The sequence below is a fragment of the Monodon monoceros genome, unplaced genomic scaffold (genome assembly GCF_005190385.1).
Source record: "Monodon monoceros isolate NGI ecotype Baffin Bay Population unplaced genomic scaffold, NGI_Narwhal_1 Super_Scaffold_5, whole genome shotgun sequence".
NCBI lineage: Eukaryota > Metazoa > Chordata > Mammalia > Artiodactyla > Monodontidae > Monodon > Monodon monoceros.
This window is the reverse complement of record NW_021703782.1, coordinates 107,977,045-107,991,393: the sequence shown is the minus strand read 5'-3', so window position 1 is coordinate 107,991,393 and position 14,349 is coordinate 107,977,045. Positions and strand designations below refer to the sequence as shown.

At 59.7% G+C, this 14,349-nt stretch overlaps 1 protein-coding gene across 1 annotated transcript in view; it reads left to right on the top strand.

Annotated features, from left to right (window-relative positions):
- The first annotated feature begins 388 nt into the window (after positions 1–388).
- Positions 389–14,349, top strand: part of FIBCD1 (fibrinogen C domain containing 1) — a 30,648-nt gene continuing 16,687 nt past the window's right edge. The window contains exons 1-2 of the mRNA XM_029203435.1: positions 389–730; positions 10,247–10,726. Coding sequence (XP_029059268.1) covers positions 659–730; positions 10,247–10,726 — 552 coding nt within the window. The 5' untranslated portion in view covers positions 389–658. The remainder of the gene's footprint in view (positions 731–10,246; positions 10,727–14,349) is intronic.

The window sequence follows — 14,349 nt, the reverse complement described above, 5'->3', positions numbered from 1 at the left end:
CCCCCGCGCACGGTGAGTTGGCGAGGGTCCGGCCCGGGAGGAAGTTTGCGAGGAGGCGGCCCCAGGGGCTCTCGGGCCTCTCCGGAGCCGGCGAGGGCCTGGCTGCCCGCGGCTGTTTACTGCCCTCCGGGCTGGGCCCGGGGGTCTGGGCCGGTCTGCCTCCTCTTTATTAGGCTTTGGGGAGGTGGAGTTTATCGCCGTCCGCAGTGTGTGCGTGTGTGTCAGAGGGAGACCGGGGGAGCAATAAAAGGCAAAGAGAGTACGAGACAAAAAAGACGCGGAGATTGAGAAGGAGGAAGGGAGGAGGGAGGAGGGAGGCGGGAAGAGGGAAGAGGGAGAGGAGCGCGCAGGGGGAGGCGCGGGAGGTGGGAGCGGGGACGGCGCGCAGCGCGAGCGGCGGGCAGGCGGCTGGCGGCCGGCGGCTCTCGCGCTTCCGCTCCCGCTGTCGCCCGCACACACCCGCGCATACGCCGGCAGGCACACACACTCGCACACCCGCACACGCACGCCCGCTGGCCCGGGCCGCCCCGGCGCTGGGCACCGAGGCGGGAAGCCGGCGAGCAGAACGCGCCCCTCGTCCGAGCCCGCGCCCACGTCGGCGCCTTTGCGCTCCGCAGCGGCGCGCCTCGCCCGGCGTCCCCGCCAGTCCTGCCGGAAGATGGTCAACGACCGGTGGAAGACCGTGGGCGGCGCTTCCCAACTTGAGGACCGGCCGCGCGACAAGCCGCAGGTACGCGCGGCCCGGATCGTGGGGACATGGGGCGGTGGGCGAGGCAGTGGCCTCTCTGGCCTGCGGGCTGGGCACCCGGGCTGGAGTTTGGGGCGTACCCCCGTGAGGCTCGACAGGCCCGGGTTGGGGCGGGCACCCTCCTCTCCTCCTCCTCCATAGGAGGCTTGAACTTGAGGTTCGGGCTGTGGATGGGGGCGGCACCCCTGCAGAAGCCCCTTTGCTCCACAACGGACTCAGGTGCACATCTGCGCAGAGGCAGTAGGGGACCTATGGAGTTTACAGTGTCACCGGCCCTTAAGTGTGAGTCTCCGTTTCCTCACCTCTACAATGGGCATCTGAACCACTAAGTATTCACCCTGAGCACCCCCTGTGCTAGGCGGCTGGCATGCGCCCCATCACCCCCATCTCCTCTGAATCCTCACACTTTAGCCAGCCTACCCCCGACCCCATACAGTAGAGAATCAATAAATATTTGCCTCATGTGAGAACCCTGGATATTGTGATTCTCCAGCTTTAAGACAAGGAAAGTAAGACTCAGGGAGGATTGCTTCTGCCCGAGGCTATGCAGCTCTGCTGGGATTTGAACCTGGATCCTTGGGCTCCAGGTCTGTTCATTCCACCCTTCCTGCTGCCTCTTCAGGGGCAGTGGAGGGTGCCCAGGGCTGTGGCCTGGAAGGGGGTGAGGGCAGAGCTCCAGGGCTGGCCAGAGAGAGGGCTGGAGATGGGAAGCTGAATGGAGGGGCAGCCCTGAGGCTGCCCCAGGCTGGGCTGCCAAGGGACTGGGGCAGGCAGGCGAGATGAGGAGTCCGCTCGGCAAGGAGAGGAAATAATGGAGCTGCCCGTTTTAAATTTCAAATTTCTCCCAGACAGATGTCATTGGGGAAGGAACAGTTCTTGTTTGCAGTGGCAGGAAGGGGGTGGCAGGGGCGGGCCTTGGCGGCCCCTCACTCCCAGGAGCGGCAGGCTGCGCATTCTGTCTGGAGTGACACTGCCGTGGCATGCCTCCACACTTTGCAAAGCCCTTTCCCGACCGTCTGCACAGTCTCACTTTCTGCAGCAGCCTGGGGGCTAGGCAGGGATGCACATGCCCACGTCACAGGGGGATGGTGGCTCAGAGAGAGGTCGAGGCACGCACCCAAGTCACACAGCATGTTAGCAGGAGAGCAAAGATTCAAAGCCAGGTCTGACCCCAAGCCTCTCCCAATGCCTTCCCGGGCTGGTCTATTCCTCTGTTAAATCAGGTGCACACCCAAGCCAGCCCCAGACAAAAAGTCCTCTCCTGCTGGGATCTGACTTTCTCCCAGCTTAGCAAGAGCAGTCTTACCTCTTCGACTTGTTCAAGCCATCTCCAGCCTGGCCCGCTCTCCCTTCCCGTTAGTTCCCTTACAGGTACTGGTTGCTTGTCATCTTGCCCTTTGCCAGCCTCTGGTCCCACACCAGACTGCCCATTTCCAAACCTTTGCTGTCTTATCTTCCCCCAAACACGCACACACACACACACACACACACACACACACACACACACACACACTTACTTCACTCAGGAAAACCCTACATATACTTCAAAACCTACTCAGATGCCACCTCCTCCAGGAAGCCCTCCCTGATGCCTGGTGGCTCTGCCTTGAAGTCCCAGCAGCATTTAGCCTGTGCTGCTCAGCTGCCTTTATCTCTCCCTGCCATGTTCCCTAGCCTTGAGTCCCTATTCCATCAGGAGCTCCCTGTGGACATGCACTCCTTCTGGGCCCCCATCCTGGGGTCTCCCCCTGAGTCCAGTCTCCTGTCCTTCCATGCAGCTCAGGTTGGGAGCTGAGGGATATTTGCTGAATTGAACTGCATGAAGCCCTGCCAGGAGGAACTGTGGGAGAGGAGCCAGCAAGTGCTGATGTGTCTCAAGGGGAGGTGGCTTCTGGGGGATCTATTTGAAATGTGGCTTTAAGGCCTCCTGGGTAGGCCCCAGCCTCTCCGCTGCTTCCTGGAAAATATATTCCAGCTGACACCAGGCCAGAGCCCAGCTGTCTGTCCCTTGGCATTGGAGGCTGCTGAGCGCTTGTGGTCCTAGAGGCCTGGGCCAATATCAAGCACCACTTCCCCACTCCACTCCTTTGGTGATCCAGCATATAGACAGGCTGTCCTATGCCAGCTCCAGGCTTGCCTGAAGATTCAAATACGAGACAAGGCCTTTCCTGTGCCCACTGTTGGAAGAGAGAACCTCACCTGCCCTGGTTCCCTTGGGCCTGGCCTTCTCTCCTCCTTTGCTTCTCCAATAGTTTCATCTTGACTATTGACATGCTGTGTGACTCTGGGTGAGTTACTCCCCCTCTCTGAGTCTGGGCTTTACCATCTGCAAAATGGGAAGAGCAATCCCTGCTTCCTCCTCACTTCACAAGGGCTGTTAACGAGGGCCGAGTGAAATACTGGTGTGCTTTGCAAACTGTAAAGCTCTGTGCACCCTTGAGGAGGGTCGCTCTTAAAGTAGCCTGTCCCTTTTTACAGGCTGTCAGTGTCCCGATCTCCCCTTTGCCCACCAGGGAAAGCAACTTGACCACCCAGTTCCCTCCAGAAGGGCCTGGCTGAGGTTCTTTAACAGGGCACTTCCTCCAGAAAAGATGCCAATGCCACACTCTTGAGTGCCAGCTGGGTTCATTTGCAGATCTCTCCTTTCTTAGTCAAACCACCCTGAGAGGTTGGCGGCAGGAACAATCAACCCATCTGACAGATGAGGAAACTGAGGCTAAGAGAGCCGCAGCCAGGACTTGAACCTGGGTCCTCCAGGGTGGCCGATGAGCCTTATTGGGAAGATGCAGGGAGAGACGCTGACTGCCCTTGGCTTAGCCCACTCAGGCACATTATGTAATTCCCAAGGAGAGGGCTCCAGCGCCCAGTGTGTGATCCCAGGGCATGCCCAGCACCCACTGCCACTGAAGGGCCTGCATCCAAGTGTTGCTGTTTCAGGGGCAGCCTTAGGCCGGCTCTGTCCCAGCCCTGTCTGGCCTCAGCTCCTCATTTGCTGGGTGACGTTGGACAAGGTGCCAACTTCGTTAGAACATCCCTTCTCCCCTTGCAGAATGAAGGGGCTCTCACAGCCTTAGGGCAGGAGATTACGGTGGAATATTTGCCAGGAGTTTGGAGTTGCTCAGATAAAAGGATATAGAAATAGACATGATTCTCCTAGTCTTGGAGTGTGGGGCAGGAAGTCACCCTGTAACCTTCTCCCCTGTTGCAGGGAAGGGAGGGCTTTTTTCTGAGCAGTCCCTGAGTCAAGCCACTCCACAGGGAGGTCGACCTCTGAACTATCCCAGGCCATGTCTCCTAATATTTTCAAAACTTTGAAAAACATTCCAGAAAGCAAAAAAAAATTCTCATTGGGAAGTTCTTCTTGATGTCTAACCTAAACCCTGCTGCATTTAATTCACTCAGTGACTATTTATAGAGTCCCTACTTCATCTAGGAGACGTAGCTGTGAACCTGTGCCTCGGGAGCTTAGAGTCTCATGGGAGGGACAAACTCACATCGTGGGATTATTACAAACCACGATGGGCACTATAAAGAAAACAATACACGCCTCTGTTGTCTTGTTGCTTGGGGTTTGGGTTGAGGTCACTGTGCCTGGGTTGAGAGAGAAGGAGGGTGAAGTAAGTGAAGAACAGGGACTACAAGTCAAGGACTCCTTCCTTCTCCTTCTATTTCCTGGGCCCCTCCTCTGGCCACGGGCTGCCCCACGGAGCTCACCTGCTAGCCCAGTGGTGTGGCTGTGATGGGGAGGCCAGGAGGCCAGGAGGCCAGGGGAGGCCAGGAGGCCAGGAGGCCAGGGGAGGCCAGGAGGCCAGGGGAGGCCAGGAGGCCAGGGGAGGCCAGGAGGCCAGGAGGCCAGGAGGCCAGGGGAGGCCAGGAGGCCAGGAGGCCAGGGGAGGCCAGGAGGCCAGGGGAGGCCAGGAGCCCAGGGGAGGCCAGGAGGCCAGGAGGCCAGGGGAGGCCAGGAGGCCAGGAGGCCAGGGGAGGCCAGGAGGCCAGGAGGCCAGGAGGCCAGGGGAGGTGATGCTTAAGCTGAACAGCATTTGCCAGATCTGTGCTTCAGGGACACCAAGGTGTGTTGGGGGAAATGACAGAAGCCAGGCAGGTGCAGAGAAGCACCAGGCGGAGGCTGGAGGAGGGCAGCTATAGCTGAGGCTGGTATGGGGGAGGCGGGGTGGGACCTGCTCCTGGGCCTCCGCAGCCCTGAAGGGGTCTGAGCACGAGTGTCCTGGGCCCTTTGCTATCAGGAGCGTCCCTGGCCGCCGGGTGGGGAATTGGTTGGCGGAGCCGGGAGGAGGCAGGGGGGCTCATGGGGAGATGGTTGTGGTGATGTAGAAGCAGATGACGGGGCTTGGACCAGGGCAGGGCTGGGGGCGTGGGGACAGAGGGGACCAGGGGATTAGAGGAGGTGGAGTGGACAGAGCCAGGTGCTGGCTGAGTGCGCGGGGTGAGGGAGGGGAGCACAGGGAGGTTTTGGAGGGGGCGGCTGGTGAGGCTGGTGCCATCCCCGGGTGGGAATCACAGGAGGGCTCAGGTTTGGGGTGGAGCGAGCCTGGTTTGGGGCTCCGTGGGCTGGAGGCCTGGAGCTGTGGGGGGTGGGGAGGGTGACCAAGACCCTCACAAGAAATACCTGGAGACCCTCCCTCATCTGAAACGGACCCGAGTGCCATCTGTGGAGTGACAGAGCTTGGGGGGCTTGGAGCCTCTGGGAGGGGGCAGATGTGAGCAGCTCCCAGACCCTTCTCTTTGTCCCCTAGAACACCTCTGGCCACTCCCCCCAGGGCCTTCCCGGTGGCCTGAGGCTTCAGATGGCCCTCAGCATAGGTCACATTAAGAGGCAGGACAGGGCTTCCCTGGTGGTGCAGTGGTTAGGAATCCACCTGCCAAGGCAGGGGACACGGGTTCGAGCCCTGGTCCGGGAAGATCCCACATGCCGCGGAGCAGCTAAGCCCATGCGCCACAACTACTGAGCACACGTGCCTAGAGCTCGTGCTCCGCAACAAGAGAAGCCACCGCAGTGAGACGCCCGTGCACCGCAACGAAGAGTAGCCCCCGCTCGCCGCAACTAGAGAAAGTCCGCGTGCAGCAACAAAGACCCAAGACAGCCAAAATTAAAAAAAAAAAATAAATGAATTTATTTAAAAAAAAAAAAAAAAAAAAGAGGCAGGACAGGGCACTCTTCCTCAGGGCTCATAGAACAAGCCAACGAGCCCTCTTCCCAAGTCTTTGGGACCCCAGAGTTTTGAGCAGAACATCCAGCTCCTCATTTTAAGGGGTCTCTGGGATCCCCCTTCTGCCAGGGTCAGGGGATAAGAGTCCAGCCCAGGTCAGGAGTCATTTGCCTGGCCGTGGGAGCAGATGTGGACTCCTGGGGAGAGGCGAGGAAGACTCCCCCAGGGGCTCTAGGCTGGGCAGGGGCTGGGCTGCCTGCCCCCTACATGATCCATGAGCCCATGTGCAGCTCTGAGTCCCTGCTGGGCCCAGAGCACACACCACGTCCCCCTTGGATTTCCCAATCCAAAGCCACACAGTGTGTTTCTGCCACGATGAACAGCCATGCTGCCAGTGGCTGGGGCGTGCCTAGGAGATGGGGGGGCTGGGAGCAGCCTTGCCTGGCCTCCCCCAGGGGGGAGACTTTCTTCTTCCCCCTTTGGTACAAGGAGTGTAGTCTCAGCCTACCCAGGGGAGCACGACCCAGCTTCCTTAAAAAACAAAGAAGAAGAGGGGGTGCGGGCTGGGCGGAGCACGGTGGCCGTGAGCCTCTTCCTCCAGAGCTCTCCTGGCCTCCGCCAGACCCCATGGCCACCTCTGGAGGCTGGGAACTCAGCGGAGGCAGCTGGGACGGACGCCACCCCTCAACCGAGGCAGCTCTGGGGCTTCCTACCCTCCACCTCTCCTGGCACGAGCCCATCCTGTCCTCCCCTGGGCTGGGACTTCGCGGACAGCCTTGGACCGTGGGCCAGCACTGGGGGTCACACAGGGGACGAAGCCACATCTCTCCAGCCGGGAGCTCACACAGGTGTTTAGTACCAGCAGTGGGTCTCAGACCCTGGTTCCTCTGAGGCTCACCGCCTGGGATACCTTCCCGATCTCCAGGCACCTTGCCCCTGAGAGGCGGGGGCCCTGTGTGCATCCTCCCGCCTCCCGCAGATCCCAGGGGTGTGGGCACCCCGTCTTCCCCAGCCCAGGGCTGATGAGTAAGCGCCAGACCCCCGCACGCCCCGCTGGGCTGCTCACGCCTGAAGCCCCCCCTTATCATCTCGGGCAGATTTCTTTGCAAGGCACGTAAGCGGCAGCCTATAAAAGCGAATAGCACTTCATGTTTAAGGTGATCTCTGAAGACTGATTCTCCTCTGCTGAGTGGCCTGTTTCATCTCCAGGCTCATCGTCCCCCTGCCCCTCAGGGGACACCTTGTAGCCTTCTCCAGCCCCTCCCCTCCCTTGTGCCCTCTGTCTTCCCACCAGGGACCAAGGGCCTGGGTGGAAGTGGATGCCGAGAGGGCTGGGATCCTGGGACACAGGAGGGACGAGGCCGGCCACTTTGCCTCGCCAGCTGGGGACCTTAATGCTCTTCAGTGGAGGACGTTGCTCAGAGCAGCTCGGGGCAAGGTGTCTCCCAGCGGACTCCGGGAGGGGCCTGACAGGGACTTACTTGCTGACACAGGGTTTGTCTCTCAAACCCCAGTCACACTTCTGGCAGAGGCGGGAATGGGGTCAGATGGCTCAGCAAAGAGTCTCGGCACAGATGGGCGATTCCAGAGTCACCCGGGCCTGGGTTCAAATGCTGGCTCTACCGCTTGCCTCCCATGTGACCTTGGGCAAGGGTCTTCTCTCTCTGAGCTTCAGTTTTCCCATCTGCAAAATGAATCCAACCACAGCAGGGGGGTGTTGGAGGTTTCAGTGGCAGGAACACAGTACGCACTCAAGGATTAGCGGTGATAAGGCAGTGCCTGCCCGTGTGGAACGTGTTGACCCGCAGTGACAGGGATGGGGCGGCCTGGAGGTGGCCTTCATTCTCTGCTACGCCATCCCAGGTGGGCACAGGGTTCAGCGTGGAGGTTATGGCCTCTGCCCTGCCAAGCACCGTAGGTCCCAGGGCCTTTGCCTCCTCCCCAAGCCAGCAGGGTCACGGAGAAATGACCTAGTACATCTGCCTGTCCCTCCGTCAGTCCAACAACCAGCCGCTCTGTGCCTTTTGTGGGGTGGAGGGGCTCATGGTCTAGGGCAGGTTTCCTGGACCTGGGCATTGCGGGTCCCCAAGTCCCAGATTTCCTTGTATCCACAGCTTTCATCAAATCCCCAAGTCCCCAAGGGAATCCGTGCCCCCAAAGAGGGTAAGAATCATAGTCTACGGGACATGCGTTCCCTCAGGGCAGGGCTGGGGTGATTTTCCCTCATTGTCCCCCAGTCAGGGACTGGCTTGGAGCCTGGCTCATGGGGACCCCGAGGAATATTGAACGGGTGTTTGAGTGAATGAATGAAGTCAAAGGTGATGACTGTATTGGTAAATGCCACCGTGGGGGGAGGGAGGGCTGTGGGAACACCGAGGGAGGGCCCCACCCATACCGGGAGAAGGGCTGAGGAAACAGTCCTGGAAGAGGTGACATCCAGCTGAGCCCTGAAGGAAGAGATCAAGTTTAGGCCGGTGGAAGAGAAGCAGAGGTCTCGGGCTGGGGGAGCAGCCTGTGCAGAGCTGACGACACCTTAGGGTCTGGCTGGAGTAAATCGCGTAGGTGTGGGGAGCCCAGGATGGATGTGCCCCCCGGGCCTGGGCAGGGATGGAGAGGGGAAGCGTGGAGCGTTGAACCCCATCACTGCAGCGACAGGCTAAGGAATCCTCTCCCTCATGTTGCCAGCAACACAGACCCCCTCCTTCATCCTCCTCTGGTGCCAAGTAGGAGATTCAGGAGTTACTTGTAGAATTTGAATTTATGGAAAAGAAGCTGTTTGCTCTACCATATTTTCTCATAGTAAAACGCGGGATGTAAGAGGCTATTTTATATATCACCAAGAAAGAAAGGAAAGTTGTCAATTACAATGGTAAGATTCCCCGCAAACGTCGGAGATGTTAAAATGCGAAGGGAAAAAAAATAAAACAGGGAAGGTACATCCTAGCATCGGTGACACAGAAATAGCACTTTGGGTGGAAAATAAAAAACCCAACACCTCCAGATGCTCTGTGCACATTGATCATGAGATAATAAAAGCCGCTAATATTTATTGCATAAACACAGCATGACAGGCACGGCTCCAAGTGCTTTAATATACTAACCCGTTTAAAGATGTGTCTTGGATTCAGAAAGTTGAAAATGTGGGGGAAATTCAGTGGTAGGAGATGCCTGGCCCTGGGGAGGAGGCAGGAGGCTGAGGGTCAAGTCTGAGCTCTGCTTCTAATCTGCTGTGTGACTGTGGGCAAGCCCCTGGCCCTCTCTGGGCCTCAGTCTCCCCATGTGTCCAATGCTCAGTGATTGCTTTGCAAGCTCCTTTTGGGCCATGCGTGATTCGGTCCAGCGAGTCTGGATTTGCTATACATCATGGTGCCTCCTTTAATTACAAGCTGCACTGGGTTCCAGCTTCCTTTGTACTTAGTCCCTACTGGGTCTGGGGGGTGGAGGGGGTGCTTTGTGAAGAGGTGGGGGGAGGAGGAGGAAGGAGAGGAAAGGGGGAGGGGAGATGCTCAGGTGGCCACCCTCTGCCTGGGGACTCGTGGCAGCCTTGTGCGCCTGCAACGGTCTCAGGACTCGGGATGTGGGTGCTCTGGGTTGAAAGGGACCTTCAGTGACAGGCGCCCGTGACCCCAAGGCACTCATTCCGCTGAGACAGCGCAGTGATTTGTAGCATCGCTGCTGTCACTGTTACAGCTCTCTTCCTGAGTCTGCACAGCGGGTACCTGCATATGGGGTGGGCATGTCATTATTGCCCCCATTTTACAGATGAGGACAACAAGGCTCAGGGGGGTGAAGTCCCTCACCCAAGGTCACCCCGCAGGAAATGACAGCTTGGGGACCTGAGTCCAGCCCGTCTGGCTGCAGAGTGGGAGTCTCCACCTCCCGCCCTTACCAGACCCAGGAGGGCTCCACGTGGGGAGATGTGCCTACCCCAGGCAGGCCACGTGGGCCAGGACAGGGGCAGCGAGGGAAGGGTGCCTCTCTCTCCATTGCTCTCCCCGGCTCTGCCTCTGTTTCTCTTGTCATCCTCTCCATCTTTGTCTCCCTACAAACTTTCGCTGTCTCCATCTTGCTATCTTTGGTGTGTTCCTGTCTCTGTCTCCCCTCGGGGACTCTGTTTCTCATCTCTGTGTGACTCCCTTCCCCCGTCCCCAAGAAGGGGACCCTCTGAGCCTCATCCAGGCCTCACAAAGGCCAGAGGCCCCATCCTAGGGCTGCCTGGGCCCTCCTCACCGGGCAGAGCTGGAGGCCCCGGTCTGCCCCTGATGCTGCCCCCTCTCTCTCCCGTCTGTTCCTCTGTCTCTGTGTCCATGTGCCTCGGGCTGGCCCACAGCGGCCGAGCTGCACGTACGCGCTGTGCACCGTGCTGCTATCCCTGGCCGTGCTGCTGGCCGTGGCCATCACCGGCGCCGTGCTCTTCCTGAACCACGCCCATGCGCCGGGCACGGCGCCCCCGCCCCTCGTCAGCACCGGGCCAGGCAGTGCCAACAGCGCCCTGGTCACCGTGGACAGGGCCGACGCCTCGCGCCTCAACATCCTCATCGACCCGCGCTGCCCTGACCTCGCCGACGGCTTTGCCCGCCTGGAGGGCGCCCAGGCCTCTGTGCTGCAGGCACTGAGCCAGCGCCAGCCTGAGCCGTGGCTGGCGGGGCAACAGGAGCGGGAACTGCTGGACACCTTGGCTGACCAGCTCCCCCGGCTGCTGGCCCGGGCCTCGGAGCTGCAGGCGGAGTGCATGGGGCTGCGGAAGGGGCACAGCACACTGGGCCAGGGGCTCAGCGCCCTGCAGAGCGAGCAGGGCCGCTTCATCCAGGTAAGGGTGGGCTCTGCGCCTCGGGCTCTGGGCAGGGGTGGCGGGAGTCAGGGGCACGCCGGCCCGGCTGGGTGCCTGAGGCCCGCGGCATCACTCAGTCCCCAAGTGCCCCCGGGCCAGGGGCTGTGGCCATTCCCGTCCACGGACTAGCAAATGAGGCTCAGGCAGGTGAGAGGGTCATCCAAGGCCACACAGCTGGTGCAGCCAGGATTCAAACCTTTACCTGAACGCCTTCCTGGTGACCTGGGTATTTGTGTAGCATCCATGGCGTCCAACAGTCGAGTCAAATCCAGGGCTGGAGGGGCTTCCCAGGCGCTCCAGAGCAGGTGAGACACCGGCAAGGCAGGACGTGGCCTCCGTCAGGCTAATGGAGGTTCAAGGTCATGTGGCTCGTCAGTGGCAAGCCCTCGCCCCAGTTGTGCCACGTGGCCAGAGAGAGCTGCACCCCCTCCCCAGATCCCCCCGTTCGCTGCCATTTGATGCCCACAGCTTTCCAGGGAAGGAGGGACCAGTTGAGGAGCTCAACCAGACCCGCAGACTGTCCTCACCACCTCCACCCCACCCCTGTGCCCGCCCCCTCCACCCCACCCCCACGCCCGCCCCCTCCCAGAGCCTAGCCAGGTCCCAGCAAGCACCAGGTAGATCTGGGTGAAGGGTTTCCAGCACTGACCACGCCTTGTGCACCAGCAAGAACTTCCCCCTTCATAGGATCGGAGATTCAGGATCATCTCATTGGCCCTCTGCCATTTTCCAGAAGAGAAAACTGAGGCCCAGAGTGGGGCAGTGATTTGTCCAGAGTCAGCCCTGGCATCTGGCCTCTGGAGCGCCGCCCAGCCTCCAGCCCTGTACCCCATGCCCCCCGTGACTTAGGTCCTTCGGGACTGGGAGGCGAGCCCCACCACTGCCATTGGTCCCAGCCCCTTCCAGACACCCGAGGTGACCAGGCATTCGGTCACCCAACAGCTCAAGAGCAGTGGGCCTTTTCCCTCCCTCTGAAGGCTGCAGCTGGAGAAATTACAGTCTTCCTCATCCTGTCTGGGTGACTGATGGGAAGGCGGCTTCCCCATCCTTGGGTGGGGTATTCAGCTGCCCTCCTGCTGCCCACCCCCCCTCCATCTGCAACACCCTCGCCCTCACATCAGCAGGGCTCGGGGAGACCTCCAGACGTTTGGGGGGCTCTGGGTGCCCCACCCCACTCTCCACATGGCTCAGCCCCTGGTCAGCCAGACCCGCCCGCAAACGCTCACCCTTAGGGCAGGGGTGGAGGATTGGGGGGAGGGGCCCGGGGTCTCCCACCCGCCCACCCATGCGGAGGCCTAGAGCTGTTCCTGTGAGACTAACAGTTCTGGGACCCAGCAGTGCCTTGGCTTACCTGATATATTCACTTCTCACAAGAATGTTTAATTTGACTCATTTCCCACAGACTCCGGGTGATTTCAGAGACCATGTGTCTTGCACAGTTAGGTCACCATAGCTCCTAGTTCCCCTTCTACAAGCTGCCCAGACCCTTAGCTGATCAGCCCAGACCCAGGTTTTTCAAAGCAATGCCTGGAGTCTCCAGAGCTGCTTGTTAAAAGATATGTCCCTAGACCTCACCCCCAAACCCCGCCAGGGTCCCAACAGTTCAACAAGCACCCACCCGGGTGACACATGTGCACGGATGTCGGAGGCCCGCTGGCCCGGGAGCGGAAGAGCTGAGAAGTTCTGTTGTCACGATTGGAGTCAGCACAGTGAAGCCTCCACCAAGCACCAGCTGTGGGACCTTGGGCACGTCAGGTGCCCTCCCTGGGCTGGGCCTCCTCACCTGTAACACAGGGATAGCACAGTCCATACCTGATAGGATGCGGGAGCTCGTGGCTGTACAGGGCTCGGCTGGCGTATGGCACGTGAGAGGGGCTGTTTGCATATCAGCAGCTCTTTTATTATGATGGTGGAAATTGTTTGTAAACTGAAGTTTCAGCCCATGGGGGACCGCCACTGAAAATCTTTTTTTGGGTCCACACTGGGTGTTAATAAGCGCTGTACAGCACAATAGCCCTAGGAGGTGGGGATCATTACCCCATTCTACGGAGTGACAGACTGAGGCTCGGCGTGGCAAAGTGCTTTGTTTAAACTCAAACAACTGAGAAGTGCTGGAAGCAGCAACTCCGATTTCACTGCCTCTAAAAGCTGCCAATTCCTCTTAATGCATCTGTGCGGCTCAGCGAGCAGGGACTGACTTTCCCCATTAATTCCGGGCATGTTTATATGTACATTTTCAGCTTTAATCATTTGCTGGTTTAAACTGAGGGCTTCCTTGCCCGTTAGCAAGAGCCAGCCGTGCCTGAGTTTCTCGAGCATGTCTGCATTGTCACAGAAGGATGGGCAGTACTGATTCGACTTAACCAATGCGCCCGGTGATCTTTGCTGCCCACACCCTGCAGGGCAGCCCCCTGCCCCCTGCTCCCTGGGGCGGCCTGCATCCCTCTTCGGGGCTCCCCCAACAGGGCCTGTCTACTGGACCCTGCAATGGAGTCCAGGGAGAAGCCCACCACCCTGCCCCGATGCTCCCACCGTCCCTCTCAGAGCCTCTCCCCAAGGCCTCAGCCCCACTGAACCATCAGCTCAGTCGAGGAGAAGCTGACAGGGCAACTAAAAGCTTTGCAGGGTCTCTGCTTCCAGACGAGCCGAGAATCGTATTTTGTAAACTGCCAGCGCTGTAAATTCCTGCTTTCCTTCTTCCAACGAGCTATTATTATCTGACAAGTGACGGATTCAGTGTGTAAAACCCAGCATGCTTCCACGCTCGCTGGCTGCAGCCTGCCCGTGACCCTGTCTCCCCTCTTCCGGGTCCCATAGCTCTCCTTTCCCGCCAGGCAGCCCGGAGGACCGCTCCTTCTGGGCCTCAGTTTCCCCATTTGTAACAAGCGTATGATGCCTCAAGCCCTCCCTCCTGGCAACACTGTGGGGGGCAGGTGAAGGGGTGGACACCAGAGGGCCCTGGAAAGTCAGAGCCATGGGGCATGGGTGGGAGTGCAGTCCCCAGGGCCCCACCTGTCCAGTGCAGACCCATCGCCCCTGCCTTCACAGCCTCGCTGGGGGGTCAGAAGAGACGTTGGGTGAAGGTGTTTTGTAACCTGGAAGGTGCCTTGCAGTGAGGTGGGCACCCAGGTACTGAGTACTGAGTGCCTGCTGTGGGCCCCACGCTGTGCTAGGTACTCCCCACGTTGTCACCGGTCCCCATAGCACTAGGGTCAGGGAGGCCAGGTTAGCCCCGTTTTGAGGCTTGGTTAATCACTCACCCGCAGCTGTGTAACTGGCCAGTGGGCGAGTTGGCGTTTTGAGCAGCAGGGCCCCCTTTAGTCAGCTCACTTGGGCTGAATGCACTGAACTGGATGAATCACAGGGCCTGGGGGCAGCGGGGGCACAGGTGTCTGCTGAAGCCACTCTGTCTCCTCCCACCCGAGCCCCTGCCCTCTGGGCAGTGGGGCTGAGACAGCCTCGGATGGGGGCCAGAGTAGGGCGGGGGCTGCCATCCCACCAGGAGCCCACCTCCACCTTTGGGACGGCTGTGTGCCCACCAGAGCCCCTGCCACCCTGGCACTCCGCCCACCCCGGTGCTCCACCCTCCCAGAGCCCCACCC